The sequence below is a fragment of the Rutilus rutilus genome (genome assembly GCF_951802725.1).
Source record: "Rutilus rutilus genome assembly, chromosome: 20".
In the NCBI taxonomy this organism is placed as follows: domain Eukaryota; kingdom Metazoa; phylum Chordata; class Actinopteri; order Cypriniformes; family Leuciscidae; genus Rutilus; species Rutilus rutilus.
The window spans coordinates 20,878,038-20,893,829 of record NC_140225.1 but is presented as its reverse complement, the minus strand read 5'-3'; the positions used below and the strand labels follow the sequence as shown (position 1 = coordinate 20,893,829).

The window sequence follows — 15,792 nt, the reverse complement described above, 5'->3', positions numbered from 1 at the left end:
TCTCGGGACCGTTCACGCGCTCTTGCACAGTCAGCAAAAGAGCAATTTTCTGCTGCTTATTGCTCTTTCACTTCCACTCACACATTATATCAGAGGTCTTATAATGTATTGAGATCATTAGGGACTCTATATGTGGTTTGCGATTAATTTAACTTGAATACAAAGAATATTTTGTGCAGTAACCAAGATAAAATAAGTTCCATACATTCGCACATTTATATAAAATCTAAACGGGCACACGACTCATTAATATTTAATTCACAGATTTAGCGAAACTGCGGACAGGGCGTGTCTTATATAAACAGAGGCGTGGATTTTAAACATGTCGAATATGATTGGACGAATCCTTTCAGTGTGTTTTGAAATTTCCGCGCATGCGCAGTGGGGAAAGGTGTTTCTCGGTGAGTTCGATTGTTGATTCTCTCTCTCGCTTACAACTTTGTGTTTCTATGTTGTTGTAATTAATGATTCGGATGAATAACTTCGAGTTGTCGAGTGCGAGAATATAATTAGTTGTGCAAACGAGAATATTACTGCATATATAAACCTTTTAATGTCACCCAGCATGTTATACTATTATTGCTAATAAATTGACACTAAAAACATCTGAATTTTCATATGAACATCTCAGTTCCTTTCCCACATAATAAGCACAGCCATCAGAACAAGCTGCTGTTTTGGATATCGGTTGTTAGATATCAGTTGTTTGGATGTCAGTGTCTGGGTTGATTAATGGTCTTGGTGTCATTGTGGTAGACTGGGGAAATGAGGACAAGTGAGTTTGATTCATCTGACGAAGAGGATTTTGGTGAAGAGGAAGCCACACCTCTTCAGATCTCATGGTGAGCAACATATACATGTGCAATTTTGCATTTACATACTCAACATAGATTGAAAGTGATTGTGTGTGTGTGCTTTTCAGGTTGTCACTGTCAGTGGTGGAGTGTTCCCAGTCTCTTGGCATCTGTTCCTTACCTGGTAAAATGAATTGATAAATGAATAATGTCTCTGTGTGTGCTCATTCCATAAATGAGACAATTTTCTACTAGAGCTGCATGCTTTTGGGGGAAAATCTAAATGCATTTTTTTTTTCTGATAATTGTAATATTTCATTTTTAAATAAAGGACTATTTAAGAAAAATACTAATAATTATTATTTTACTGTACAACTGTAAAATTACAATACTAATTTAAACCAAACTAAAAACACCAGACCATGAGGTACTTGTGTCATGGCCAAAAGATTTGGCAGTGACATGTTTCACAAAGTTTGGTGCTTCAGTGTAGATACATTTTTTCTCGTTTATTGGAAACCAATGATAAGCATTTCATAGGTTTTAAAGGATTTGATTGGCAAAAACCTTCAATGTATGCAGCAGAGACAATATTTTCAGTGTTGACCCTTCTTCATAACCTCTGCAATTCGCTCTGGCATGCTGGATATCAGCGTCTGGGCCAAATCCTTCTTTGATCCTGTGTCTGACAAAACTTAGTATGAAAGTCTTCGTAAAATTCAAGGCTGCTCAATAAATGTGAGGCACGTGCTAATTCAGTTTAAAGTGGTACATAGAATTATATATGTTACTCAATTTAGTTTTTGGAGTAATACTGTTTATTTCTCCAGTTTGTGACAGATGTAAAATAGAAGGCGGCTCCTTGTCACACATGTTTTGGTTTTGTTCCAAACTGTTTAACTTTTGGACTGTTATTTTTTTATTTTTAACCCATGATCTGGATTGATTTCTTTTGCAAAAGTTTTTCAAAAAGAAATCAAGCCGGATCATGGCCTAGCAATTGTTGGGATCCTCTGGGACATTAAAAACTCTTTCAAGCTTTCAGCAATGACCTCTAATGATGGCCATGATTCTTGCTAAAAAAAAAAAAATCTTAGGACTCTCCATGCTTCAAAGCTTGGTGCATGAATTGCTTAAAGGGATAGTTCACTTTGAAATTAATTTTTGATATGTTTTAGCTTACCTCAAGGGCATCCAAGATGTAGGTGTCTTTGTTTCCGCAGTTTCAATTTTGATATTTTTAGGTCAAACCGTTCTTGTCTGTCAGTCATATAATGCAGGTCTATGGTCACTGTCTCAAAACACAAGCACAGAGTCCAAATTAAAACAATTCCCCATCGTCCAAATTAAACAATTCCCCATCGTAAGTACACATTGATGGCCTAAGACACGAAACGAGCGGTTTGTGTGAGAAAACGAACAGTATTTAGATCGTTGTTATCTCTTGAACACAGCACACGTCCAAATGATCTGACGGCGCGGGCGGGTATAGATATATACATAGATGTCGCCTTGGCTACGGTTTCGTTCCAATGAACTGCAGTAGCGAAGGCGACATCTAGTGTATACATCTTGTATACACGATTTTGAAAAGCCATGACGTTTCGGTTTTATTTTGATTGATTGCACATCCCTAATTTCTGCTCATTTCAGGTTGCAAATATAAAGAAATCAGAAGAAACCTGCAGAAAGATGTTGGTGAGTCTAGCTGACACAAACACACACACAGTAATGGTCTAATCCAGTGGTTCTCAACTGATTGGTTGCAACTTGCAAGTCTATACTGATCAGTTTGCCAGCAGCAATTAGCAAACGTTTGATGTTCTGAAGCACAACTAGTTGAGAAGCACCAGTTTAAAGTATGCGTTGTGTGCAGTGTAGGATAGGATAACTGTGATTTATCTGTGGTTTGTGTGTAGCTGAGATGTGTGATCAGGGTGTGGAGGACGTGTTTGTGTTCTGCACCAGAGGAGAGCTGGTGCGCTACAGAGTGCCATGTCTGTTAGAGGTTTATTCTCAGAGTGGGCTCAAAGTGCACCACCTCCCCTTCCCGGACGGATGCGCTCCAGAGCTTCCTCAGTGCTGCTGCATCCTGGAAGAACTGCACGACTGCCTGCGGAATCAACGCAAGACCGTCATACAGTAAGAATAAAACACTCTCAGTTACTGCATTCAGTGATATTCTTCCTCTTCCAGGGAGAAGAAATGTGATCATTTTTCCTAGCAGAAAAATGTACTTTCTAAACGGTATATCAAACCTTTTAGTTTTAAGCTAACTTTATTTTAAATTTAGTTTTAAGACCGTTACATGTATTAATATTATTCAGTATTATTTTTTTAAGATAAATTAATACTTTTTTTCAACAAGGATGCTTTGAATCGATGTGAAAAGTGACAGTAAAGACATTTATAATGTTACAAAAGATTTCTGATAAATGCTGTTCTTTTGAAATTTCTATTCGTCAAAGAATGTAAAAAATGTCACAGTTTACACAAAAATATTAAGCAACACAACTATTTTCAACATTGATTGATAAAAAATATTTCTTGAGCTGCAAATTAGCATATTTAAATGATTTCTGAAGGATCATGTGCTGCAAATTTAGCTTAGCTATCATAGGAATACATTACATTTTAAAATATTTGTATTTGTATTTTTTTATTGAATAAATGCCTTGGTCAGCATAAGAGATAGCATGTATATGTAATATATATATATATATATATATATATACTGTATATATTTTTTTATTACATGACCATTTGAAGAACATTAGATTCTAATTGTGCTTGTATTCCTCCACAGTTGTTATGGAGGTCTGGGACGCTCAGGACTAAGCAAGTATCAAATGTTCAAAATGAGCGCAGTGTCATGATTAATGTTAGTCCCGTGTGTGTGATTAGGAGTTTAACTTGTGTTTCATTGTCACAGTTGCTGCGTGTTTACTGCTGCAGCTCTCTGTCTCCATCACGCCCAGTGCCGCGCTGGAAATCCTGAGGGAGCTGAGAGGAGGCGGAGCCATTCAGACTGTCAAAGTAAGAGGCAACATCTGAAAACCTAGATACATCACTTCCCTTAGCCATACAACGACGTTGTTAATTATGCTTCTTCATGGCCTCTTATAGCAATACAACTTCCTTCACGAGTTTCGGGAGAAGTTTGCAGCATATCAAGAAACCAAAGAGCGGCTTTCAGAGAGATCAGTGTCCCGATGATCAACCTGACATTCAGATGATTTAAAAAAAAAAAAAAGACTAATTGTTTTGATTGGTTGTTTTGCTCTATGGATGTTCTCTACCTTGATCATGAATGCATTTGTTTCTGTTCTGATGGCACTTTAAAAATGCTGTACTTTTTATAAGTTGATCTAATAATAGTGTGCTTAATATATAACTTTAAAATTAAATAGCCTTGTTCACTTAAATGTGGTCTTAAGTGGCCTAAACAAGATGTTGTCTGCATTAATCCTGGCCAGTGGATCAAATTAAGAGTGATGCTTATTTTTGTGTCTGGGAAACAATATATTGCTTATGTGGGTGACAGTGATTTGAATGGCAGATTAAATTCGTTATGCAGTTGTTGGCAATACTTCTTGGCAATTCTTTCATACCAAAGTGGCCACTGGTAAGGGGATATATTAGGTTTGTGACCATTACTGGAGAAGTTAACCAAGGTAACAAGTACCAATGCCTTTACATTGATCAGAGATACACTAATAATCACAATCAATGCAGTTCAAGTGCTACAATTTCAGGCACTTTTGAATGATTATAAACCTTTCGGGTTTGACACATGATCATTTTAATATAGCTTGTGCAATGCAATATCGTGGTTTTATTTATTTTTTCTGATAAAAAAATGATTATATTGTTGAAAAAACTTGTACTATTCTATCAGAGTAAAGCAAACCCTAGTTTCACATTAATGTATGGAGGACTTTATTGGGAACTTTAAAGCAATATTACAAGCAAAAAAAATAAAAATTCACAATTTACTACAGCTCTTGCAAGACTTTATAACATTCAAACGCACATATCAAGCAAGATTCACTCACACACAAAAAATGGCAAACGAAGAAAATTCTAAACCAATCACAGGGAAAATCCAAAATAACCTATTACTCTAAATATCACCTTGGTGGTCCAGCTTGGTGATTAGGAACGACTGCATTGACTGTCAGTATAGTCAAGGCTTATTCCACACAGCTCTGCTCTGAATCCAGACGCAAACTACAGCATCACTGAAGGACTGAGGATTGCCTGTGATTACTGACGGAATAAAAAAAAATCTTGGCACACTGAGATCATGCCAACATCAAACCAGTGTCCAAAATGGTATCCACAGTCATCTCTGCTATCTCACAAAAATAAAATCAGAAAACAATTCCACTTAGAAATACAAATGCACACAACAAAATTTAAAAGCAAAAAAGGTTACATGTAGAGTATTTCAAGGATGTATGAGCGAAGCAAAGCCTTCAATACGCTGAAAGCATCAGTCCTCGTTTACTTCCGACATGAGAGAAAAACAATGGTTTTAACACTTGAAATGGAGCATTCATCTGATAAGAACCATCAAGGTGAAGAAGACCACCAGCCTGAGCTCATACACATGGTATTACAAGATCATGAATTACCAAAGCAGCACACAACTCTGAAGGTCAAAGTAAAGAACTGACTGAGCAACAAGGCAGTAATATAGTTAAAATAAAATAAGTCTGTAAAAATGCTACAATCAAGATCTTTATTTTGCCCCACAGTTTGAAAACACAAGAGTAAAATTTCTGCACATATCCATCAGCAATATAGTTTTGAAGCCCTTGTGCATCTGCTTTGGACATGATCTGGTCAATGTAAACCGTTTTCTCTCATCTACTGATGCTTTCAGTGTGTGAAGAGGTTTGGCATGTGTGTAAAATGTGTGTTTTAGACCTTTTAAGTAGGTCTAAAAAGGTTGTACTTAGAGTTGGTAATCATTTATTTTTGCATGTGTGGTTCTGGAGTTGTGCGGGCTGCTTGCGTCCTGAATCGTTCTTGGCTGATGAGGAGTAAATAAAGTCAATGTCCATTTGAAACAGCCAAGCAGAACTGAGAGAGATGTCCGAGTCCAAGCTCCATTTGGGTTTTAAAATCAGCATCTCAAACGCCTTCATATACACTTTGCAGCTGTATCCAGATTAAGAGCTCACCAAAACATAGATCATCCTATAATAAAAAGACCAGAGAAACATAAGCACAGTGATACAAAGATTAAAGATGAAGTCTCATGTGTGTTTTAAAAAACAGCAAAAACACATTTTTTTAAATATTATTTTTACAAAATATTACAAATAATATTTTTTTTCTTTCAAATAAAATATATTTTAAATTGTAATTTATTCCTGAGATGTCAAAGCTGAATTTTCAGTATCAGATTACTCCAGTCTTCAGTGTCACATTGTCCTTCAGAAATCATAATATGCTGATTTGCCACTCAAGTAGCATAAATATTATCAATAATGAAATCACTCAATATGGTGCTTGATATATTTGTGGACACAGTGATTGATAGATATAGATATATACACACACATGCTTTTTTTTTTACGTTTCTATATGTTTGATAAAACAATTAAACTGTACATACCCGTAAAGATAGTAGAAAAACGAGAGGAGGTAGAATGCAAGTTTGCACCAGCCCTCCTTCTGACAGTACGCCAAAATATCTGCGTTCATTATCGTAGTGGGATCATACAATCCAGGTCCACTCATCACAGGGCGGCTCATATACCTGCACACAAACAAACACTTTATGTTGCACTTTGAGCAAGACACAATGCTGACTAATAACTTATTAACTTTAAAGACACTAGCTTGACACATCTGCTGAGTTGTTTGATATATATATCCAGCAAGTGTTTATCTGTGATTGGTTTGGGGCTGAACGCCCCACCCACCTCCAGACGTGATAGGCCAGCAGGGGCATGTTGAGTCCAAGCGTCAGCCATTCTGCGGCGCACAGGAACATTACGCAGAAAAACACATGGATGAGGTACTCCGGCAAGACGAGCTAAGGAAACCACACAACACATGATCAGAAAACAAAAAACATACACAGATCCATCTCAGAGACAGAGTTCTATTGCGCCTGAAGCCTGTGCCCCAAATCCAGCCAATCAGGTGTAAGAATCTTTAGGATTACCACCAACCCATAAGCTCTAGTATTTGCTAGTCTATGCACATTTAAATCTCTCTAAACCTCAGAAGAACCGGATCTGCTGAGAATAACTGTCATGAATCATTATTTAAAGCAATGATAAATAAAATAATTACATATAAGTCATACAAGTGACTTTAAATTACATAGTATAGACTGCAAAATAAAATTAGAAATCCCTATGCAAATAGTATGTGAAAAATTCAAGAGCTTAGAATTCAAAGACCTTTGATGATCCATTTAAGAACTTATGACATCATCAAGTTCAAAATTCAAACCAAGCAGAACTCTTATTCCTACTCAACCTCTGAAACAGGCTATCTATTATATCCCAAAGCTGTTGAGGTTTGTAAAGAATATACTATACCCCATTTGCTTTAGATTTAGTCAAATATAGAGTGCAGAGTTTCTCTTATGAGGCAAATAGAACATCTGGCCATTAGCAAATTACTGTAAAAAAAATCCCCCAAAAAACAGACAAGTCAACATTTACTACACCCCCATCCCCCAGCCCACATACAAAGGTATGGGAACAGAGGCAGGATTGTGTTTTTTACAGGGAAACAATGCCAGGCAGAGTGAGAAGAGCAGCCATGCTGAGGAAGGGAGAAGCTACAAGGACCCCAGGCTGCCCCTGCCATGCCTGATCATAACCGGTAAATGAAGACAACACAATAAAGCCCATGCAAAAGAGAAAAAGTGTGTGTTCTGCTTTCTCCCAACACAAACACATAGTAAAAATTAAAAATTCAAACTGTTGATGGTGATTATGAAGTAAAATTGCCTCAAAACTCATTAAGCATATCCTTCTGAGAGTGATCGGACACATCCAGCCAGAAACACCAACTCTTGAGTCGATTCTAAGGTATACCATTCCTCAACTCTAGATGAATGTGCACCAAAGATGCTCACTACACCCGCTCTTTCCTTCCCATCCATCATTAATCTCAAGTGTACTTGAAATAATGACGTCCCCTGTATTATCTTAACGGTGCAATTGCTTTACAGCGGTGCCAAGTTTATAAGAACACTTTCTAAGTGAGACATCATAAATGGAGTTAGTCGCTCTGGGTAAAGAGCAAACGAAGGAGGGGGGGACAGAACGGCACATGCATGTTCTGAGCATTTGCAAGTCTTTTCAGTTAACACTTTTCCCTGTAAACCACTGTCTTTCCTACACTCGAGTATACACCTGCGCAGACATCTGTGCCTCCACCCAACCCCACACTAACGGACTAAACCAGCCAAACATGAGTGAGATATAAGCAACCCTAAAGGAGCAATGCGTTTTGTTCATTCGGCATATGTAATGGCATTTGCAAGACGAGACAACCTCTGTAATCAAGCTGTTCAGTTGGCATAAATCAGATCCTGTCTCCCTGCTCGGCATGTTTGTACATTGAGGTGTTAGTTAACTGAAAAGACATTTGTAAACACTCCGCTCGTGCACACAGAGAGACTGTTACTGATCTTAAGCTGAATTCTGGTACCAACCTTCAGAGCAAGCCTGACCCTTTTAATTTTTTTCACCCTGTCAACTGTCTTTGAGCCAATCAGAGGAAAAAAGGTAAAAAGTAAATATTAAGAAAATAAATAACACAAAATGCAAATCAGAAAATCAAACTCTAATAGTGTTAGTGTTGGAAAGCAACATTCACTGCAGATGATTTCATCGATTAGCAGAACAGTGTTGTGATAGAAGAGAAGAAACAGGAGTGCATGCATCACCCGGCATCTCTCCAAAAACTCTCACTTACCGGGTTTAATGTGTTACATTGGTCTATAGGATTCTTATAGTCAGTCTTCAGCTCATCGAAAGCAATTATCTAAAAGTAAAACGGGGGGGGAAAAGTTACCAGAAGTAAACATACAAACATCATTTCCCACATCATCATATGTCAGGAATGTGTTATTCTTTCAGAACAACAATTACAAGGTTTTTTAAACATTCAGAAATATTCTTGTGCTAAATGAATGAGTAATTTAAAACAATTCATTTACAAACAGACTGTAAAATACTAGCAAACAAAAGCTTAAAGAGCTTAATAATTTCATGAGATTTGTGTCGCAAGAGAAATTATGCAATTAGGAAATGAGGAAAGTATTATCCTGTATGCCTGAATCAAATTCAGGTTATAATTGTTTACTCATGAAAATTGGTAATGACAGATTTAATCCATTACCAAAAGTTATATTATTGTATGAAATTCACACGTCCCCATTTAGCCTATCTCTTGGGCGAGAAAGGGATGAAGAAAAAAATAATAACAATATTCCAGTCACTATTGTGACATGAAAACGTTTGAATGTATTTGGTATATATATATATCATTGTTTATTTTAGCATCAGTTCTGATTTATCACTGATCTGTAAACACATGCACGAGAGCCAAACGGGAGCGCGCGCCCCATCCGCCCGTGATCACCAGTATCAGATGCGACAGAAACTAATAAACAAAGCGTGAACTAAATGTGGCTAACCCCATAGATAATACGTTTAGATACATAGAAATACCCTAATTGTTTAACGGAAGATTAGCGGTAATAATAATAATGGGTGTCACCAGGTTGCGCTCGTGCCATTCATTCGCGTTTGTCTCGCGCTCTGCTCTATGTTGAACTAATGCCACTATCCACTGAGTATCTGATTTAAAAACCTTAGCGAATGTGTTGGAGTTCTGTTCAAAACACTTACATGCCAAATAGCGAAGAAAATGAGCGCCGCCGTCAGCAGAAGCGCCAACATATAACAAAAGGCCGCGAATGTGAACGCCATTTTTCGCTCATGTGGAATTATCCAGACCGACGACTGCTGTGACGTTGAGACAGCTGTATGTCACGTGACTGGAGAATTCACACACTCGAAAAAACGCGAGAGCAGGGGAAATCCCAAGTATAAATAAATGAAATAATAATGATGAAATAATAACATCCTCCAAGCCCATATGTTTTTCGTGGAGCACAATCATTCATAGCATGTTCACATATTCATAAAGGCCACATCTGAATTTAAAAGAGACTAAAATACCATTAAGTAAAATAGTCTACAGACTTTATATACCTAATCTCCTGAAGCCATGATAGCTTTGTGTGAGTAACAGATTTAGGTTGAAATTTGTCTAAGAGACAAAGATGCATACTGATAAATAAATATAATATTATTAATAAAATGTGCTGAATGAATTAATAACATTAACACAGACTTTAGGGCCTATAAAATACTGACAAATATGAACCACGAACATAAAAGCTTGAAGAGCCTAATATATGAGAATATTTTACATGTTGCAGTGAAAGTTATATGAGATTGAAATGCTTTAATATGGAAACACAATTGCTAAGCCAAAGAGATATTTTTGCATTTCTCCTTGTTTTGCCTGTAAACTCTTGTCTATTTGACCCATCCCAAGTTTAGAAAATATGCAATATATAATCCACCAGGCCTGAAAAAAGGGATCCTGCTGAATGCCATTGCTGTGACTGACATAATACAAATCTCTTAAAAACTCTCATCTTTTCGTAATAAGTTGCAGAAGTCTTCTATACTGTGTGTTGTGCTGAATGTTACAACATTCATGTTAGCTTAGGCTACTATAGTCGCGGTTGGTAAAATAAAAATTTGATTTGAAAAACGAGGAATAAAAAAGAGGAATTATTCAGATATGTTATGGAAATGTAAAGCCAGCTAACTGCAAACAAACAAGACTTACTCTGATGGAATTTTTCACTTCCTGGGGCAAGATGAAATTACAATATATCATCGTCATGTCAGGTGATGCATGTTTGTTAAGGACCAGATCAATATAGCGCCTAAACAGACAGATTAAATCAAAACCACATGAAAACAACTGTGGGTAGAATTTTCTAATGCTTTTAACCATTAACCTAATACTGTTTACTAATGCAAACCCAGCGGTCATTGAATATAGAATTGACTTGTCATGGTAATGGGCATGGCTATATCACCTTGTTTGTCTAATGGAATTACATTTACTCTCTTAGCAGACACTTCCTTCCCAAGCCGACTGAACATTGGTCTTAAGTAGTAACCAGGATAGGTAAGTCTTCATTGCACTCCTAAAAAGTAATGGCCATTATTCAGAACAGAATAATATATCATCCACTTATAACCAACTTCAACCAGTAAACTTTGCTAAAACCAGTGAGATACTCAAATTTAACGTATGACCTCAATATTACATTTTAGGCTAGTTATTTTTTGTATGACATTATTTCACCCTTTGCTTACTGTACAAATGACTGAAAAACACTACCATGACACGAACACACATGATGCACAACTAAGAAGTATAAAAATAAAGGTGTGAATACAATCAAGAACACTCCAGTTAAACACATGGTCAAATTTTCAAAGGAAAAACCCTTCTATTTAATTATTCAAAACAGCAGACAAATGTAATTGAGACACATATTGAAAGGTTAACTGTTTTTCTGGTTTGAAGAGATTATAAATGACCAGGAAAAGCATCTTCAGTCATTAAAAATTTGACATTAAACACATACACAGTTCACTAATGTATGGGACATATCATGTGATGTCCACATCATATAAACCACCAAAGTGAGCAATCAGTGTTTAATAGGTAACAGCACTAATCACAGGTGTTACAGGTTCTACAGATGTACAGAGATGAGCCTGACCCACATTAGAGCTCACAGATTCTGAAAGACGCAAGATCTGCAGAGGTATTACTAATCGAAACCACAATATCACTTCCTCCAACTATTTGTATTACTCTGTTAAGCTGTAAACATTTAATTCATTTCCAGTGTTTACATTTTGCCAATAGAATGATTGTTTTTACATAAATATGGAAATAGCAATGCTTTGCAAAAAACTCAAGAATAGTGACACCGGCTTTATTCCAGTGTTTAGCTGGACAAAGAGAGAGAGGAATTCATTAGGAGATTATGCCTGTGGCCAAATAACACCATAGCATAGCAAACCCCTGTCGCTGTACATCTAAAACTAAACATTTCCAAAAAGGTGGGACAGATTGTCTGGGTGACGTATACCTTACCCCCTTTCCCAAAAACAATAGATCAATAAAAATGAGTCCCAGAACTCTCACCCAACTGTCCTCACAGATTCTAGATCTTTAGTGGAGATTTGTTTGTCAGGTTGTGAGCACAGATTTAAAAAAGGCAAAACAGAATAAATGTATGACACTCAAGACAACAGGTCAGTTACGATAATCAAATACTCTCTCCCAACTTCTCCCGACTTCTGAACCCTTCGCCTACCGTTACAGTTCAACAGATATCAAAACAAAATAATTCATGTTTGGTCAAAAATACTCCAAATTAGAGGTAGAAAATGCATTACGAAGGCCCTTGTAATATCAGGGCATTACATGAAGACATAACTGGGAAAACACATCACATGTTTAGAGTTTTAGAATGTTTAAATATGTTGCCATGTCATCGATCATGTAGGATAGCTGACATGGGATTGCCTAAAATCACAACATGACCCAACTATCATGGCAGTAAGACTGGATTGCCTGTGCAGGCCAGTACATACTTTACTGCTCAGGGATGAGAGTGGAATGGTTCTTAAAAGCCAAGGAATAGTTCAGAGTACTTGTGGAATTTGCTTTCATATTTTCTTTTCTTGTCTTTGCACCTCAAATATCTGTCATCTTAAACTGGTACAGGCGGGTTTAGAGTTTGGGCAGAAGCATTCAAACATACACAAACAGACAGTATCAGATGGACTATGGTATTCTCTCCGTTTGGAGGTGATGGTCCCATCTCGGTCACTCTTTAAACATGAGTTGTAGCTTGTTCGGTCTGTTCTTAGCGGAAGAAGCCCAGTTTCTCTCTTAGCCACTCCTCTGTCAGGTCTTCAGTGTTCCTTATCTCAAACACCTGAAAAAAAATTATATTTAGAAGCCATTCCCACTACACTGCTTTAAAGAAAGAACATCACTGGGTGTAAGGTCAAGTGTTTCACCTTGGTTAGTTCAACCGTCTGTACCAGTTTGTTTTTGCTGCCAGCATACATCATCTGCTGCTCAGGTTTGCATCCTGGGAAAGTGTGATTCATTTTAGAGAATTGGAGACATAGCACTGCTTCATATTACTGAGTTTGTGCATATTGAATGTTTCATTTTTAAACAGATTTTTTTTTTTACCAACAGGACTGGAGAAGATAAAACACAGAGGGTAGGACACTCTCCCATCATCGTGCTGGTACTTATAGCTGTAGACTACAAATGTGTCACAGGTTAGGGAAACTAATGATTGTTCAATGTTGAATGGAAAATAGAACATTTCTTGAAAGTCCCATAAGTTACTAGAGTTTAAATCATGGTAGTGTACAAAGTGACTTTGTTTTAGTTAAGGATATCTGGGCTGTCTCTCTGGTAGCTCGTTCTTCAGATCTTCAGGGGAAATATCCTACAAGAAATCAAACCCTGGTTTACACCACTGAGCTGTTCAATTGTAAACTCCACTGGAAAGCCGTCTTATGTATTCATGCAATAAAAGTGGTTATATGATGTGTGTGTGAATTTACCTCATGCTCCTCCTCCAGAATCACCAGCTGTTTGTCTTTATCAATCTTCACTGTAACCAGAGGAGAATACAGCAATGTCAACATTCAATCCTCATGGTATATGAGAAAGTGTGAGCATGTGGACCAGTTTGAGTGTTTCATTTAGGTTCAACTCACTGATGATGGCAGCATTGTTGGTTTCCTTCCTGAAGCGGAAATCACGCAACTTTTTCACCAGGTCTTCGTCCACCTCACACACGACTAAAGATTCACTCTGCACACACACATTTTTCTTATTATTATTTTTGCACATTTTAAAATATTATAAAATCTATTAGCGGTTACATTTTATTTGAAGGTGTCCGTGTTACAGTGTAATTATACAATATTTGAAGTATGTGAATTATGTAGACCAAAAACAATTCAAAAAATATTAATATATTAAGGAGAAGTGGTCAAGCAACAGAATTGGACAGCAGCATGTAAGTGTATTTGTTTCTTTTCTCGTTTGATTTTAGTTGTCGTTTAGTACTGTGTTAGACTAACAGTACTTGCATATTGTTGCCCAATTGTTGGTTTGATTGCTTCTAATGTTCTCCTCATTTTCAGTCGCTTTGGATAAAAGCATCTGCTGAATGATTACATGTAAATGTAATTTATATTTTGGTTTCTTTAAAATAGCCATCCTTTGTCTAAATAACAGCTCAGCACACTCTCAGTCATATTATAACCATAGTTCATTAGGTGTATCCAGCGACCACGTTCAAGGCTGTTTTTCCTCTCGTCTTGTCGGTTGGCTTAGACAAGCATGTCCAAACTTTTGACTAGTAGTGTATAAATAATTAATCAACCTGAAAAACTCCCAATTACTGGTAATCTCTTTCAATATGACTGAGTCATACAGGTTAGGGGACACACACAGGGTTGTAAGCTCCAATAAGTTAACAATCTAAATTAAAATGCTAAAAATAAATATGTACAACATTAAACTGACTTTATACTGACTAATATTGTATTTGAGTCAACAAGGTTGAGAACCACTGACCTATAGTAAGAAATAACCAGACTGAAAGTAGAGAGAGTGGAAACTACAATGCATTTCTTCTGATTGTGAAATTGGTATTCTGTTAACAAACTCTAATTCATATCAGTTCAATATAATGCTATACAACGAAACCACCTGTCTACTCTATCACACAGCAACATCCAGCTGTATGGGGGTCTTCAAAGATTAGGAGTTCACAAAACTCCTCCATTAAGACAATGAGTGTGGGTCATCAGGAGGAGAACAACAACACTTTCTTATCTGTTGATGTGGCGGACGAAGTAGGCAAACGTGTTTGTCGTGCAGTGCTGGTGGAATGCGAAGAATTTATTTCACTGCATCGTTTGCCATTTCTGCTCTGATTAAATTACATTGTTTGATCCTGACTTGACGTGCCATTCCAAGAAAAGGAGCCACACTGTCTTTTTGTCGCTCAGCACAGCAGATTTTCCAACATTTCCTTGAAATACTGAAGTGTGAGCAGAGCACGTCCCTGCCCGCAACAGGAAATGAGAATTCCCCGGGAGCCGCCGGAATTCCATCATATCACTTATGTAAGGCAATCCTATCTCGTGAAAATTCTAAACAGAATTTTAGGGTGATTGTAACGCCAAACGTGCCTTAATTTTGGTAAACTTTATAAGTCGGTGTGATGCAGGAGAGGGTTTGACATGCAGCTCATCACAAAGCACTGGGTGGAACTGCAACAGGGCTCTTAAAAAAACAACAACCCCTCTAACATACACATATCACTGACCCTTGAGGCCTACGGCGTTATTTGGAAATGCTTCCGTATTATTATACATCCTATAAGACAACGCCGACATTAAAATGTTTTTATTAATCCAAGCCAGTTTTTGTACTCACCATTTTCACAGACAGCACGAGCCCAGCAGTGCAGGAGTTCTACCGTGCCGCGTCTCGTGACGTTCGTTTGACCAATCAGAACGCCTGAACGCGCCAGGCTTTGAATGGCTGACTGTTCCTGGATCAGTTCGTTTCAGCCATAAAAGGACGAGCTCTGTCTGATTCCAGAACAGCAGCGTTTTGACATGAACTCAGGTTGATGTTCATGGAAAGAACTATCGAATTAATGCTTCTATCTCTCCCATAGACTGTATAAAACAAGATCTCTCCGCACCCACAGGGACATTAAAGGATTTGGTTGGATTATCTGTTCTAACTAAATAGCTAACTAACTAACTAACTATATATCGAATTAATGCTTCTATCTCTC

The 15,792-nt window shown here is 37.3% G+C and overlaps 3 protein-coding genes across 4 annotated transcripts; 1 reads left to right on the top strand and 2 right to left on the bottom strand.

Moving 5' to 3' along the window:
• The first annotated feature begins 313 nt into the window (after window positions 1-313).
• On the top strand, window positions 314-4,383 carry cdkn3 (cyclin dependent kinase inhibitor 3). Of its 2 annotated transcripts, none has more exons than XM_084391385.1 (8): window positions 314-401; window positions 757-842; window positions 923-978; window positions 2,448-2,492; window positions 2,714-2,936; window positions 3,601-3,636; window positions 3,727-3,830; window positions 3,921-4,383. In XM_084391385.1, exons 1-8 carry the CDS (start codon window positions 375-377, stop codon window positions 4,028-4,030), a joined length of 687 nt encoding a protein of 228 aa, XP_084247511.1. In that variant the 5' UTR covers window positions 314-374; the 3' UTR covers window positions 4,031-4,383. The 2 variants fall into 2 exon arrangements, with proteins under 2 accessions (XP_084247511.1, XP_084247512.1); XM_084391386.1 differs by having other exon boundaries at window positions 318-401; window positions 3,601-3,632.
• A 333-nt stretch (window positions 4,384-4,716) lies between these two features.
• cnih1 (cornichon family member 1) lies at window positions 4,717-9,863 on the bottom strand. Its single transcript, XM_084391387.1, has 5 exons — window positions 9,686-9,863; window positions 8,748-8,816; window positions 6,731-6,843; window positions 6,421-6,564; window positions 4,717-5,999 (listed from the first exon to the last, which is right to left on the bottom strand). The coding sequence occupies exons 1-5, from the start codon at window positions 9,764-9,766 to the stop codon at window positions 5,972-5,974; spliced, it is 435 nt and encodes a 144-aa protein (XP_084247513.1). The 5' UTR covers window positions 9,767-9,863; the 3' UTR covers window positions 4,717-5,971.
• Window positions 9,864-11,351: 1,488 nt separating this feature from the next.
• gmfb (glia maturation factor, beta) lies at window positions 11,352-15,698 on the bottom strand. The gene is made up of 7 exons (XM_084391388.1): window positions 15,423-15,698; window positions 13,688-13,784; window positions 13,532-13,581; window positions 13,364-13,413; window positions 13,149-13,231; window positions 12,968-13,041; window positions 11,352-12,882 (listed from the first exon to the last, which is right to left on the bottom strand). The coding sequence occupies exons 1-7, from the start codon at window positions 15,423-15,425 to the stop codon at window positions 12,811-12,813; spliced, it is 429 nt and encodes a 142-aa protein (XP_084247514.1). The 5' UTR covers window positions 15,426-15,698; the 3' UTR covers window positions 11,352-12,810.
• Window positions 15,699-15,792: the final 94 nt, after the last annotated feature.

Coding starts and splice junctions, on each gene's coding strand:
- cnih1 (XM_084391387.1), bottom strand. CDS start 9,766: ATGGCGTTCACATTCGCGGCCTTTTGTTATATGTTGGCGCTTCTGCTG. Junction 6,844..8,747: donor AATGTAACACATTAAACCCG/GTAAGTGAGAGT, acceptor TGGTTTCCTTAG/CTCGTCTTGCCGGAGTACCT. Junction 6,565..6,730: donor CTGGCCTATCACGTCTGGAG/GTGGGTGGGGCG, acceptor GTTTGTGTGCAG/GTATATGAGCCGCCCTGTGA.
- gmfb (XM_084391388.1), bottom strand. Junction 13,582..13,687: donor CAACAATGCTGCCATCATCA/GTGAGTTGAACC, acceptor CTCTGGTTACAG/TGAAGATTGATAAAGACAAA. Junction 12,883..12,967: donor AGACGGTTGAACTAACCAAG/GTGAAACACTTG, acceptor ATTTTTTTTCAG/GTGTTTGAGATAAGGAACAC.
- cdkn3 (XM_084391385.1), top strand. CDS start 375: ATGCGCAGTGGGGAAAGGTGTTTCTCG. Junction 402..756: donor GTGGGGAAAGGTGTTTCTCG/GTGAGTTCGATT, acceptor TCATTGTGGTAG/ACTGGGGAAATGAGGACAAG. Junction 2,493..2,713: donor AAACCTGCAGAAAGATGTTG/GTGAGTCTAGCT, acceptor GTTTGTGTGTAG/CTGAGATGTGTGATCAGGGT.